The 14,444-nt window shown below is 44.7% G+C and overlaps 1 protein-coding gene across 1 annotated transcript in view; it reads left to right on the forward strand.

Moving 5' to 3' along the window:
* Positions 1–14,444, forward strand: part of megf11 (multiple EGF-like-domains 11) — an 88,106-nt gene that overhangs the window by 22,837 nt on the left and 50,825 nt on the right. Inside the window, exons 4-5 of the mRNA XM_064312882.1 lie at positions 294–394; positions 8,354–8,446. Coding sequence (XP_064168952.1) covers positions 294–394; positions 8,354–8,446 — 194 coding nt within the window. The remainder of the gene's footprint in view (positions 1–293; positions 395–8,353; positions 8,447–14,444) is intronic.

Raw genomic sequence — 14,444 nt, forward strand, 5'->3', positions numbered from 1 at the left:
AAGCCTTCCTTCCTGTTTCTCAATAAGTGCCGTGTGGTTTTGAAGGAGGACATTTGTATTGTCAGGTGTTTTCTGGGAAGAGCTCACAGAGGTGTGCTGCTGGTTAAGGGGCCTGCTAAAACACAGAGGGCAGGGTCTGATCAGGGAGTGGGCGGGGTTTGCAAAGTCATCGGACAGAGCCAGTGTCTGTGACATCGCCACTATCAAGGGCCCTGTGAGGGCAGATAAGAGGGGAGACGCACGGCCAGGGATGTCAAGGACACAGAAAACAAGCCCCTCCCTCTGTGTTTCAGGATCAGCTACAAGACGGCATACCGGCGGGGCGTGAGGACCATGTACAGGCGCCGCTCGCAGTGTTGCCCGGGTTACTTTGAGAGCGGAGACCTGTGTGTCCGTGAGTGTCCACCTCCCCTTCTCCTTCCACTCGTTCCTGCTCACCCTCTTTGACTCTTCCAGCTGGTGACTAAAAACCTGTCAATCTGAGGAAAAATCTCTTAGAATCCATGGACTTTACCCCTTTGCCAAAAATCAAAAACAAACAGCCCACATTCTGTATCTCCACATGCCCTTGCCGTTTTTCTCACTGGTAGCTTTGTAAAAGAGGTGTAAAGCTAGGTATTTTTCCCTGCTGATTATAAAATAGCAGTTTTTTCAGTTTTTCACAGATTATCAGTTGAATCACGTACAGTTCAAGCAGATTTTATAACTGTCTGACACCCCCCCCTTCCCCCCACCGCATACACAAACAGACGCACACATTTTCACGCACGTACTTGCACACACAAAGACAATAAATTCTTCTCTTGTGTCGATGCATTCATAAGGTCTTTAATGCATGCGGAGCGGTTTTATTAATCTCCTGACAGCGGCTTTTATTTTCAAATCTGTGTGGTGGTGGAGCTGTCCCCATCCCAGCCCGGCCCATTAATCAGCGGCCCGACCATCGGCGCTGATCAGAGGCCGAGCGATGGCCCTCATTCTAGTGTTTAATGGTAAATGATGGAGTCCCTTCACAGCAGACCTCTGGGAGTGGGCTGTGCCGGTTTATTTAACAGTCTTCTGAGCTGTGCTTCTGAAAGCCTGATTCACACAGTGCAGGACTTATAGCTGTCTTTTCAATGCCTCGTGGGACTACCAGAATGCATTTGGGGGGGGGGGGGGACTAAATAGTCATTGACTGTAGTTTAGTGAATATGTGCATATATTTGGTGCGTGTGTGTGTCTGTGTGTGTGTGTGTGTGTGTATGTGTGTGTGTGCGTGTGAGAGACTTACGTCTGGAGGCACTGCAGTGGCTTGCTGTGATACCAGGCAGATGAAATGTGCAGCTCTAATGATGGAACTCACACTTTTTCAGCAATTTACACTTTAGCTGTCCTTGCCTTTCTGTTTCTCTGTGTATGTGTGTGTATATGTGTGTGTGTGAGTATATGCACGTGTGTGTCTGTGTGTGCACGTATGCGTGCGTGTGTCTGTGTGTGTGTATGCACGTGTGTGTGTGTGCATGCGTATGTGTGTGAGTGTGTGCGTGAGTGTGTGTGTGTGTGTGTGAGTATATGCACGTGTGTGTGTGCGCATGCGTATGTGTGTGAGTGTGTGTGCGTGTGATTTTTCTGTGTGTGTGTGTGTGTGTGTGTGCATGTGTGAGTGTGAGTGTGTGTGTGTGTGCATGTGTGAGTGTGAGTGTGTGTGTGTGTGTCTGTGTGTGCGAGCGTGTGTGCGTATGCAAGCCTGTTTGTCCTCAGTCCCTCTGTACCCCATGGATTAGAGCTTAGTGCATATTTACCTTTCTTACGGGCCTGTGTGTGCCTGCAGAGGGCTGCTGTGGCGCAGCTCTGCTGAATATGATTTACAGTGGCAATAATTCACTCTCTCCCTGGACCAAGGGTCGTTTTTCCGGCCCTACCTTCTGCTCTGTCTGTGGCTCAGCCAAAGCTTTTTAATTGAACTTATATAACAGAGAGATATTAATGCCCTATGAGGGGCTAGGTTATAGACTCTGGTTACATTACAATACTCATAAAACCACACCAGAATTCAATAATATAAAAAAAATTGAAGTGATGGGAAGTTTTAGCTAGGAAATAAGCCGGTGGCAAATTTGATTTGTCATTTTTAACAGCTTCATTTAATATGATTGATTTTTTAAAATTTTATTTCTTTAAATCTGATTGGATTTTTAAAAATGGATTTTCACTGAACAAACAACTCGGAATTGTAATGTTGGCATTATACATGTTTTAACAAGACTCACAAGCCTGCTTTAGTGGTAAGGGCTCTAATGATGACAATAAAAAATAAAAAATAAAAACATGAGATAAATGACAAGAATAAATGAGAAATGATTTGGTCATATTTATATATGATTATCACACTCACAATCACCATTTGCCTTCAAATGACAGACTGCCATGTCCAAATTGTCTTGTTTAAAGTAGCCAGTTATGTAGCCCAGATAGTAACTTCTAAGACAATTTAGACTTCTGCTTAACGTAGAAAGAACGATTAAATTTGTGCAGGCATGCTGAGGTACAAATGGTGTGTGTGCCCTGCAATAGTTGGCGGCCTGTCCAGGGTGTATTTCTACCTCTTGCCCAATTCACACTTGGAAAGGCTCCAGCACCCCCCGTGACCCTGCCCAAGATGAGCGGGTATAGATAATTTATGGATGGATGGATGAGGTACACTGTGTATGTATTTGTCTGGTGGTCATAAACTACTTAGAGTTTTTAAAAATTTTAGAGCAGTTTTTTGAAAATGGTCTTTACTGTGCAAGGATCTGTTTTTGACTGATCTAGGGAACTTGCCCTCCAATTCTCCAAGTGCACTGTCTTAAAGATAAGTACAGTAGACAGATCTTTTGTTGCATAGTACTCTTGAGCACTGAGTAATTGAAAGGTTGCCATCCAATGGGAGACAGCTGGAAAGCGTCTTTTAATTTTCTAAATGATTCTTCTCTCTCTTTTTCTCTCTCCTTTCTCTCTTTCTAATCTTTCTCCCTCCTTTCTCTCTGTCTCTCTCTTCTTTCTCTCTCCTCTGTCTCTCTCCTTTATTTCTTTCTCTCTTTCTATCTCTCTATCCCCCTTGTCCTTTTGTGTGTCTGTAAAGAAGACTTTAAAAGGGTCCATTGTTCTTCATTCAGCATTAAACATGTCATATCAAATGTATGTAGCATATAAAGGGTGCAGGCTTCTTTTGTTGTGCTGATTGATATGAACGTGATGTGTCCATCCAAACGCACACCTGAACCTAGGAGTTCATCTCCTCAGAAGGCAAATACAAGTGTCCTGCATAAATGTCAACAGGCAAACCAGTCTGTCAGGTCATTCAGTGTGGTATCATTAGCTGAGCTAGCTTGGGCTAGCTGTTTGATTAGTGAAATACACATTTCACAGATGAATATGAGCGACATGTGATCACAAAGAAAAACGTGAGTTACGTATTATATCTAGTTAGCTAAACTAAAATGAGTGATTCCGTTTTTAATCAGTTGATTTTAAATGTCTGGAGCAAGATAAATTGTGTGCAATTTTGTGATACCACATGAAGGGGTCTTTCAAAAATGCTGGGCCCCTGGGTTGTTTATGTGTGTGTGTGTGTGTGTACAGTATGTGTGTTTGTATTTGCATGTCTGTGCATGGGGGGGGGGTGTCTGTATGCAAGCATGCCTCGATTTTTAGTACCGGGGGATGACACAGATGTGACATTGACAGGGAGCGGTCCTTGTGGGGGGAAAGACACCAGTCAATAACTCATTCATCACCTCGTGTTGATCAGCTGAGGTCATGACCCAGCGGTAAGGCCAGCTCTGCGAATAGAGGAGACGTGGGCTTCAGTGCCCAGCTGACAGCAGTTGAGGGAGGCTGAAGTTATTCTAGAGGAGGCCTAGTAACTACCTGCCAGAGCCTGTGGGGCCTGCTCTGGATCCAGGCTGTTTGAAGGAGACCACGAGGTGGGAGGAGGCATCTGGTCTCTGTGGGTGTGGGGGAAGTGAAAGGTCTCCCTTTCCCTCCCTCCATCGCTGTTTCTGCACCATTTTACTTCCCCCTGTTCCCTCCCTCTCTCTGAGGGGATAAAGGGATTTACACCACCGCTGCTTAGCATGCAGGGACCAAAAGAAGCATTAAAGCCATTTTTATTTTGTGTCTGTTGTATCTGTTAATCTTTATTGCACCCAGTTCAATGATCAATTTTTTTTACTTTCTTTGTCTCTTAAACTCTTATCTTACTTTAGCTGAGAATGTGAGTCGTTTCTCTTTCTTTTTAGACAATTCGGCACCCACAAACCTTAAGTTTTTGACTAGATATGAGCTCTGTGCTGACACGTTCCATTGTTCTTTCCGTCAAATGCTAAAAGTATCTGAGATAAAGACTGTAGTGTGTGTGTGTGTGTGTGTGTGGGGGGGGGGGGCTGACACTGAGTGAATCTCTGGAAATTTTGTGTGACTTTTTCCATCCAATAGAGTTATATGGCTAATGCTATGCTGACAGTACAGAATTCCCTGTGTACTGCACCTGTGTGATGGTGAATGTGGGAGTCTTATATAAAAACAATCCTGGTGCGTGTTTGTGCCATAGTGGAGATGTGCCATTGATTTATGCCTGAGAATTCGTTGGAAATATTTAATAAACTTTAATAAATTTGGTTTATTATATTTAATAAACAAAATTTTGCAGTAGACTTTTCAGTTCTGCTCTGATGATCAGGAAAGATTTTAAGCCTTGGATTCCCCATTCCCCTGCTCTGTTACTACTTTTCCCAAAGCTTCAAAGAACGGTTTGGGGCTAACTCAAGACAGAGAGGCATTTAAGCATATGGGAGAAGCTCTTGTGAAACTGGTTTTTGTTTTGTGTAGCTTGCTGGTAATTGGGTATGGCCCCATGAATTCTCTGTGGACAAACCTCCCCTGTTTACAAACTCAATCTTCAGGAGTGCTGCAATTTTGGTGCTGAGGGAGGGGGGCGGGTCATTCTTTTCCAAGGTGCGGCCTTGGTTCTTTACTGAGGTGGCAGTATTTTGAAGTCCCAGCCATGGTGCACTGGGTATTGTTGGTGTGCCTGTCTGTTCTGTGAGGGGGGCATGTTTGGAACTTTATCAAAAATAAAACATTTCACTTTTGAGAATGTTTTGTTCACAGTTCCATATCTCTTAAATGACATGTTTTGGATAAAGTTTTATTTTGGATAAATGTCTAATTTACACATTCATTTAATATTACAATAATTATTACTTATTACATTTGTTTATTGTTTGAAGTACATATTTGATTTGATTTGTGTATGGTGCCCTGCTTCTGGCATTCTTCAATGTTCTAGTGTATTAACTAGTTACTGCATAGCAGCCTGGATCTTGGATAATAGCATTCAATATTAACCATTTTGAAGAGATAGCCCTCATGCACACGGTATTCATATTAGGAGCCTTAAGGAGAAACTGTTTGGAGCACTGGCTCTACAGCCCTTTAAAATTCGTCATGCACACGGCATTTCTTAACTGCTCTTATTTTCCTCCATCTTCTCCTCCTGCAAGAAAGCTGCAAGGAAATGGAAAAGTGCCTGATTAGAAATAACTGCTGCGTTTTAAAAATACACAATTGAGTGTGATTAGAAAGTTTTGAGGTTCCGGCAGCCGCACAGAACATTCACACACAGAGCATTAACGTTGAACAACTATCACCAATTAGCTCTGGCATTGTCTGAGCTGATAACACCTTACTGTAATGAATTAGATTATCCTTTTTTATCGAGATGAAAGGTTCCTTTTCAGAGAAAAATTCCTTGATAATTTATTAATTTAAGAAAGAGGACTTAATGACTAAATTTAATGCATCTACAGAGCACAGTTTTCCATTTTACTTTGCCTCACTGGTTCAGTTCTCAGAATAGAGCCAACCACCTTTTACCCCCCCATTTCATAACTCAATTTACATTTTGTAACAGATGTAGCGTATGAACATTTTCATGCTCCCTCTGATCAGAAACTGCTGATTGAAACTAAAATAAATCATTTTATTCTGCTATCATTGAATTAATATTTTATTCCTGCTCTCTTTGAAAACCTTGCACAATACCATTGATTTCAAGTGGTCCAATTGTCATCTCTGCACAAATGGACATTTTTTTCCTCCTCTGAATGATGCAGACATCTGTCTGACAGAGATGTTCTACCTATGTGAAGTCCTTAGTGCATTCTGGCACACTGAGCCCCCCAGTTTAGCATTTTGCATTCAGGGCATTTTGGTGATTTGCCACTGTCCTTTGGGCATTTTGGATACCCACCCCGAGTCCCCTTTATCCCCCGCTGCACCAGGCCCCAGTGCCCCTATCGAAGTGTGATTGAGTGTTAATCAATCTGAACACTGGCCCAGCCGGGGGCCCTTCACACGCGCGCGTTCCTCCCCCGCTGGGCCCCGCCAGCTGGCAGCGGTGGCTCCGCGTCCCATGGCAACCCGCTCGCCCCCGCGGTAACCGCTCTGTCTCGCCACATAAAGTCGCCACCCCCTCCCGTCTGCCGCCATTTCCCTTCCTCCCACACCGATGGAGCTTGGAGCACGGCAGGGGCGGAAACCGCGCCCGCGTGGGAAACCCCTGTTCAAACTCACCTCCCCGTCCAGGTGCACAGGACCAGCAGGACCGGGAGGAGGCGCAGAAACTGGAGGTGGGATAATGAACTGCACCACAGGCACGTGTGCACACGTGCAGTTGGATACGGCCGCTTTTGTTATGGAAACACTGCAAGAATGATGACATTAATTTTAGGTGTCTGCAGCATATATTACCATGGAAATGTGCTGTAGATTGGTGCTGCTGATATGGTGTGGAAGTGAAGGGTGTGTTGCCGGGGGAAAGGATCGTCAATAACGATAAATGGGCATCTTCTGAAAGGCTACTTGTTTTCACTCCACTTTCCAGCGGCTGAGTAGCTGAGTTATGGAGCTCTAGTTTTGCAGTACCACTTGCACGGAATTGGACTGCAGCACTGTGCTGAGGGTGAGGGCTTTAGCTTTAGCTTAAGGTACCACCCAATTACATGCTTCACACGTCCAACCAGACACCTTCACAGGGTTTAATGTTCCTCCTTTATTTTCACTCTCAAGGTGCCTTTTTTAAACCATCAGGGAGTCAGAGTTCACTCTAGTCACATGGTCGTGAAGGACCTGCCATAATCTTCTGGAACGTTCTGTTGCTTGGCCTCCCGCCTCTGTGAGACCGGAGGGACATTGCTGATTCCAATCTAGGAAGATTGTTCCCGCCGCTCTGCGCTCTCTGTCTTTGGGCCTGAGATAAGACCCCGTCTCTTCTCGCCCTACTGGCTGGGTGACCTTGGCTGTCACGGTGTAATTCATACGAGCTGCTGTTTTTTAAAGAAAACTTTTATTTTCATTCTTACAAAAAAAAAAAAAACGGAGGAATAAAAAGGACCTGGCACGCCGGCAGAGTTCACTGTGGGTCACTTTATTACCAGCTCAGATCCGACCTCAAACCGAGCGCCACGTGCTGTCAGGAATGCTAATATCAGCCAATCAATGGGTCACAGTGTTGTTCAATAGGAATGATGGGGGAAAACTGCGCACTTTGTAAACTCTGTGATACATTGGACTATTACATTAAACCATTGTCATGCCAAATCGCCGGCTGATCAGACCGAGAGGAGTTTATGGAGCGTTTTTTCACGGCTCAAACTGCTTACGCAGGCATGTTAGCGAACGGGTCAATGCGATGGACTGATGTGTTGACTGGGAGCGCACACCGAAGGAGTTATGCAGCGCTGCGTGTCTCACATGAGAGCCATGGGAGGATCGTATATCTCCTTTATTAAAGCAGCTTTAAAATGTACCCTTTCTGGAAGCAAAGATTAGTCCTTCTATGGATGTCCTGGGGCAGTTCTGTCTTTATGGATGGAGAAGTGAATAAACAAAACCCACAGTAAAAACACATAACAAACAATAAATCACATGACAAACATTCTCACTCTCTCCCTTGCCCTCTGTGACTGATTATGGGTTATGAATGAGTGCGATGGTGACTCCCTGTCCTCCAGAGCTGTGTGTGTGTGTGTGTGTGTGTACGTGTGTGTGTATGTGCCTGTGTGTGTCTGTATGTGTGTGTGTGTATGTGTGTGCGTGTGTGCGTGTGTGCGTGCGTGTGTGTGTGCGCCTGTGTGTGTCTGCATGCCGTGAGTGTGTGTATGTGCATGTGTGTGTGCGTCTGTGTGTCTGCATGCGGTGAGTGTGTGTATTTGCATGTGTGTGTGCGTGTTTGCACGTGTGTGTCTGCATACTGCGTGTGTGTGCGCATGTGTGTGTATGTGCATGCGTATGAGAGAGATGGTGACTTTGTCCCTCTCTCCCTCAGCTCTGTGTACGGAGGAGTGTGCTCATGGCCGCTGTGTGTCACCTGATACCTGCCAGTGTGAACCAGGGTGGGGAGGCCTGGACTGCTCCAGTGGTGAGTACCTCAGTCTGAACTGCTGCTGTCATTCACTCATTAACACTGCTGCAGCTAGTCACTCATTAACACTGCTGCTGTGAGTCACTCATTAACACTGCTGCTGTTAGTCACTCATTAACACTGCTGCTGTCATTCACTCATTAACACTGCTGCTGTCATTCACTCATTAACACTGCTGCTGAGAGTCACTCATTAAAACTGCTGCTGTCATTCACTCATTAACACGGTTGCTGTTAGTCACTCATTAACACTGCTGCTGTGAGTCTCTCATTAACACTGCTGCTGTGAGTCTCATTAACACTGCTGCTGTGAGTCTCTCATTAACACTGCTGCTGTGAGTCACTCATTAACATTGCTGTTGTTAGTCACTCATTAACACTGCTGCTGAGTCACTCATTAACACTGCTGCTTTCATTCACTCATTAACATGGCAGATGTTAGTCAGTTACTGACACTGTTAGTCACTTATATTAACACTGCTGCTGTTAGTCACTCATTAACACTGCTGCTGTTAGTCAGTCATTAACACTGCTGCTGTTCGTCAGTCATTAGTTAGTCAGCAACATTGTTGCTGTCATTCGTTTGTTAACACTGCTGCCATCATTCGCTTAAGACAGGGTGACATATTCTCCATTTCATTTAATTTTCTTAGGCATTAAGCAGAGAATGTGACTGTTAAATATGGTGGACCGGCAGCTGAACCTGTTTCCCAGTGTCTTGGGGCCTGACTGCAGTGTCCTTTTTCATTATTAGTCGGGTGTCTGTGATTTGTGCGGCCCAGGAGGGGACGACAGGGTGCTGAGAAACAGTCTGCTGACCCCTCCAGTCTTTCCAAGGCCTGCTCTGTTTACCAGCATTTATTGCAGCTCTGGGACACAGAGCGGGGGAGGCTCAAGGAGGTCAGGCAAGTCTGTCCAGCAATCAGCTAAATACAGGCCCTGCTGTGAGGGAGCTGCCGTATTGACCAGCCATTAATATTACTGTTAGCAGAGAGAGATGAGGGGCAGGACGGAGGGGTAATAAAACAAAGAACCACAGAGGCGTTTTCAGGTCAGGACAGGTGCAGTCACCCCCCCTCACCCCCACAAACACTTCATCATTCTTCACTGTCCTGTCCCCTCTCCACAGTGTGCTTCTGCAGAGTAGCCAAACCCTGCAGGGTGATGTCATGCTTCATGCAGAGCCATTCTGGCCTGTTCTTATTATTATCATTATTCCTGGATGCGAATGGTGTCTATCTGGCACTCTCTGCTTTAAAGTCCTCATTTTCTTAGCATTTTTTGAGTTTGTTGTCCCCTGCACCCCTTTACCTGCCAGAAAAATCAGATCAAACAAGGTCTGTGGCAGCAGAAATGCTGCTTTCTTTTTTTTCTAGTTATTCTGTAGGTTTTCTCTTCTCTTTCCATTAATGGAATAGCCATTTCTGATCAGCATAGTAGCTCTCATGTTTGCTGTGCAACAGCGCTGAATTTGTTCACCCTGTGTCTGCGGTGTGAAATTAAATCTTCCCACACGGCTACTTCACAGTTGCTGAATGGCTCTCCACAGTGACTGTGGAGAACCCGGTGCCCACAGAGTGCCCGGGTGTAGCTGGCGCTGGCAGTCCTGGGCGACGATGAGGGGGTGACACGTCCACGTCCGCATTGATTCTGTCGCACAAACAGCCATGCAGTTGCCGGGCTCTGCTGATTCCCCCAATTAAATAGGGCCTAGTGATGGAAACAGACATATCATTCATAACCTTTTCAAATGTATAGTCAAATACATAAATGCCTATTCACTGGGCAGAGATCCAACCAGTTTCATTTATGGATTTTCATCTATAAAAACAAGTGCCAAATTTTATATTCAGTCTGCACCATTTTTTTGTCTTATGAAAGGCACATTGTGTTTTTTTTAGTTTCCCTTGTGCCAGTGGTAATAGTCCCTTTAGTGGACCCAGTAAGTACATTTAGCCATTATACTGTATTAGTTTCTTCTTCTTGACAGGGGCGTAAATACCGATGCAGCTAAGCACAGCTCTGGTGTATGATGTTGAAATGGCTCTATTGAGAAGCTGAGGTTTTTTTCAGGGTTTCAGGTTGAAGTGTGCTGGGATGCACTGGAGCAGATTATTCCCAGCCATAAACGCTGGCAGCCTGAGCCCCGGCTTCATCCAGTTCTCAAACGCGGAGCGTCGTGGTAACATCGGTTCTGTGTCAGGGTAAACTGACGGCCTTAGAGTGGGAGTCTGAATCTGCATCAGATGCGTGTGATGTATATATCTGGAGGGATTGTCAACAGGGGCCTGTGAATTGGGCCATGAGAGAGAGAGAGAGAGTTAGGGGGAGGAGGAAGGGGGAGGAGGAAAGAGTGGGGATAGAGTGAACCAGCGAACACAGTGAGAGGTGTGGAGTGAAAGTGAGAGAAAGTGTTGAGTGATGCAGAGAAGGAAAGTGCAGAACTGCGTTTGTAGGGTACAGTGCGATGTGGCAAAGAGTGAAATGTGCTAGTTTAAGGGAATTAAAAAATGGAAAGAAAAAGAAATTAGAGACAAGGAACCTGGAAGCAGAATATGTAAACAGAGAAAGAAAAAACATCGTACATATCCTTAATCAGTTCTTTCTTCTCTTTCTTTAATTTCGTGGCATTCTCCTCCATGTTAGGCTCTCCTGGCCAATAATTAATGTGCGTTGTAGAACTGAGTGAAGGGGGTGGGGGAGGAGGTGCAGGGGTTCGTGTGGGAGTGGGAGAGGATGGTTTTCCTGCTGGGCACTCCCACTGCCTCCAATGAGCTGCCTGACCCTGGGGTGCACAGCCGCAGTGTCCCTGTGTGTGAACTGAACACTGCATTTTCTGAAAATCTGCAGGTCATGTGTTTTACTGCAGGGTCCCAGCATGGTGTCCAAGGTCTGGCTTTTTTCAATGTGTTCGGAACAGTATAAATATCCTGAGACTGTTTGGGCACTACCCTCATCATAAAGTTATTTTTTTAAAGTGCGGACGTAATTTTCACATTGCCAAACATTTTTTTAAGTGTTTCATCATTGGTAGTTCTATGTATGTGACAATTCCAAAGTAGGAAAATATATTAAATATAGTCTTTATTTATGTAGACTGCCGTACGGCTTTTAATACTTAATAAGCATAAAGTCATGACACCTCCTTAAAACAGGAAGGTGGCCAAGGTTTCAGCAAAAACCAATATACATTGCTCCGGTCTTTTCCTTCAGACCTCCAGGACCTCCTTTACTATACCTTTATAACAACTAATTTATTTATGATGACTAGCCATCAACAATTTCTTCTTAATGCCTGAGAATGAAGTTATTAATGGACTAAGCATGTATGCCTTCACCATATTCTGAAGTGTTTCCAGATGCTGGAGGTGCAGGTCTATCTCTGATCATCACCCTCTAATTTAAAGAAGCAGAAGATAATTTTCCTTTTTTTTTTTTTTAGATATAATTGAAAGGCATTGATGTGCGTCTGGCTGAATTAAAAGTTCCCTCAAAGACTAGGGCCCCAGAGGAGAGCAGGGCCGTGTTCTGAGTTTGTGATGGGGGGGATGCATGACCTCACCTGTCCTCCCAGCAGTCCTTGCCCTATAAACGTCCCTCAAACCCGCTCAATAAACTCAAGAGTCTGGAAAAGTATGCGCTCATTTTATGCACGTGGGACACATGACCGTCTAGCACACTGTTTTTCATCTTTGTTGCAGTCAAGCACAGTAAATTATCCATATCAGTTCGACCTCAGTGGAGAGAGAGGGACTGAGCGATGCAGAGGAGACCCTGTAGAAGAGGCCCAGGGCCAAAGACTCAGGCAGAGGCAGAGCATTCCAGGGCCGCTGATCATGGCCATAACTGTAACATCACTTTTTATTATTTTTGGTAAAAAGGCAGCACAGCCCTCAGATGAGAAACATTTGAAACTCCATACATTAAACTCAGTGTAGCAGGTGATGCATATGGTCTGCCAACACACCTGGGAATGGACAAGGCTCAGGAAGAACGTTTGATCCTGTGAAATGTGAAAGTGCACAGAAATTAGACCGTGTCCATAAGACATTATCATGATGCTCAGCCATTTTTTGAATGTTTATTTTACAAGAAGTATAAACTATAACCAGAAATACAAGAAAAAGCATGAAAAAGAGATTAATACCTTCAAAAAAAATGCATGAAAAAAATATATGGTTGACAAGTTCAGTCATATGGTCTTAATATTGAAGTGCCATTTGTGGTGAAATTGCACAATTAGATTAACTAAGGAATGTTTCTGTCTTTGTATTACATTTTCGTATATTTCCTAGATGTAAATATTTTTGGTTTAAAGATCAGTGGTACTTTAAACGAATGACATTCGGCTGATGGAGTGACAATGGAGCTTAATTGTAGTGCTCAGCCGTGCTTCTGAGTGACATACATCATCCTCCCGTGCACTTTGAGAGTAACCAATCAGCCCGGCAGGCCGGAGGGATGCATTATTGTAATGTATTGTAATGAATGGCCGGGCTCATTAGTGTATTGGGGAGGGGGGTTTTGGCAGGGGGTGATGAACAGGCAGAAGTGACATGTGGCAGAGAGCTGGCTGGCGTATCTGTTCGGTGCAGAGGGGGGGGAGGATCCACAATGAATGACGGCAACTTTTGGGCTTACCACAGCATCGAGCGTATTTCTACAAAACTGGGTTGACTGCAGGATACACTGTAGGACCGACTGCAGCGTATCCTATCCCACTATATAATGTATAGTTTGACTATAGGATTAACCACAGCAGTGAGCTTAATGTAAGACTGAAGGCAACACTGGGTTTAATGCAGCCTTTAACAGGGCAACCAAACAAACTGGACCACGGAGTCAAATCCCTGCAGAACATTCTGGCTCTGTGCTATGCCCCCCCCCCCCCACCCCCACAGTTACACTGTCCCCAGCCAGGAGGCCCATCAAAGAGCATCCACAGCCTGAGTCTGCAGATTGCTTCTCAAACTACTTCACTGGTCCATATGAATGGACTGCTGAGGCAAGGGTGGAGAGAGAAGCTTCCTCAGAGCAGGGTGGATGTGGGGAGTGATAAGGAGTTCAGATTGAGGTTGTGCCCAAGAGGGAATTCCCCAAAACAGTCAGCACACTGTCACTGTCTGTCTTCTGCCGCAGACCAAAACCCCAGCTGTTCAAACTGTGTTTTGGCTCTGTAAACTGACTTACCTCTCCTGAGTTCTGAGCATTTACACTGTTATGCTGCACAGACTTAAGCTAAATTTAGTAGCATAACCCCAAATCCATTATGCTTCTTTTAGCACTACACCCTCTAACTCAATCTTGTGCTTACTATGGTACTTAGCTTTATACTGTAAATTTAGGTAATGACACTTACTGTCAGTTGAGATACGAATAACTGGGTCCCTCTTGCACCTACTGTGGCACTTTACTTTATGTAGTAAGTTTACGTAATGACTCTTTCTATTGGTTGTGATACTAATAACTGGATATTGCTGTTGATCTTTGCATAACCTTTTTGCAGCACTTTGTAAGTGTCACTGGATAAGAGCTTCTACTAAACGCCTAAATGTGAATGTAATGTTACAGCCTTATTCTCTTGGGTTTAGCCATGCATTGCCATTGCTCAAAACTACAAGTGTGTTTTACTGCTGATGTGTAGAGCTTGATTAAGCACTACTGAGACATGAACTTAAGGTTTAGATGTGAGTTCTGCTATATAATTTGAAATTGAGTTAAGTCATCATCCACTGTGTCTCACTCGATTGGAACAAGCTCATCCAATTGCTGCAGGACATTTAATCAGTTTTGGATATTCCTTCAGTCCATCAGCTGAGCCGAATGTAGCCATCGCCCCAGATAATTAAGCTTCTTGCAGATTCCCGGCTGAACAGAGGAGTTGCTAGTGTGCAGTTAGACAGGGGAAACCCTGCCAACTGGACCCCTCCCTGGGTGATACTATAACTGTCAGTGCATTGTCCTGCAAGGCTGCCAACATCATTTGGCACTGGCAC

This window comes from Anguilla rostrata, chromosome 16 (assembly GCF_018555375.3).
Source record: "Anguilla rostrata isolate EN2019 chromosome 16, ASM1855537v3, whole genome shotgun sequence".
In the NCBI taxonomy this organism is placed as follows: domain Eukaryota; kingdom Metazoa; phylum Chordata; class Actinopteri; order Anguilliformes; family Anguillidae; genus Anguilla; species Anguilla rostrata.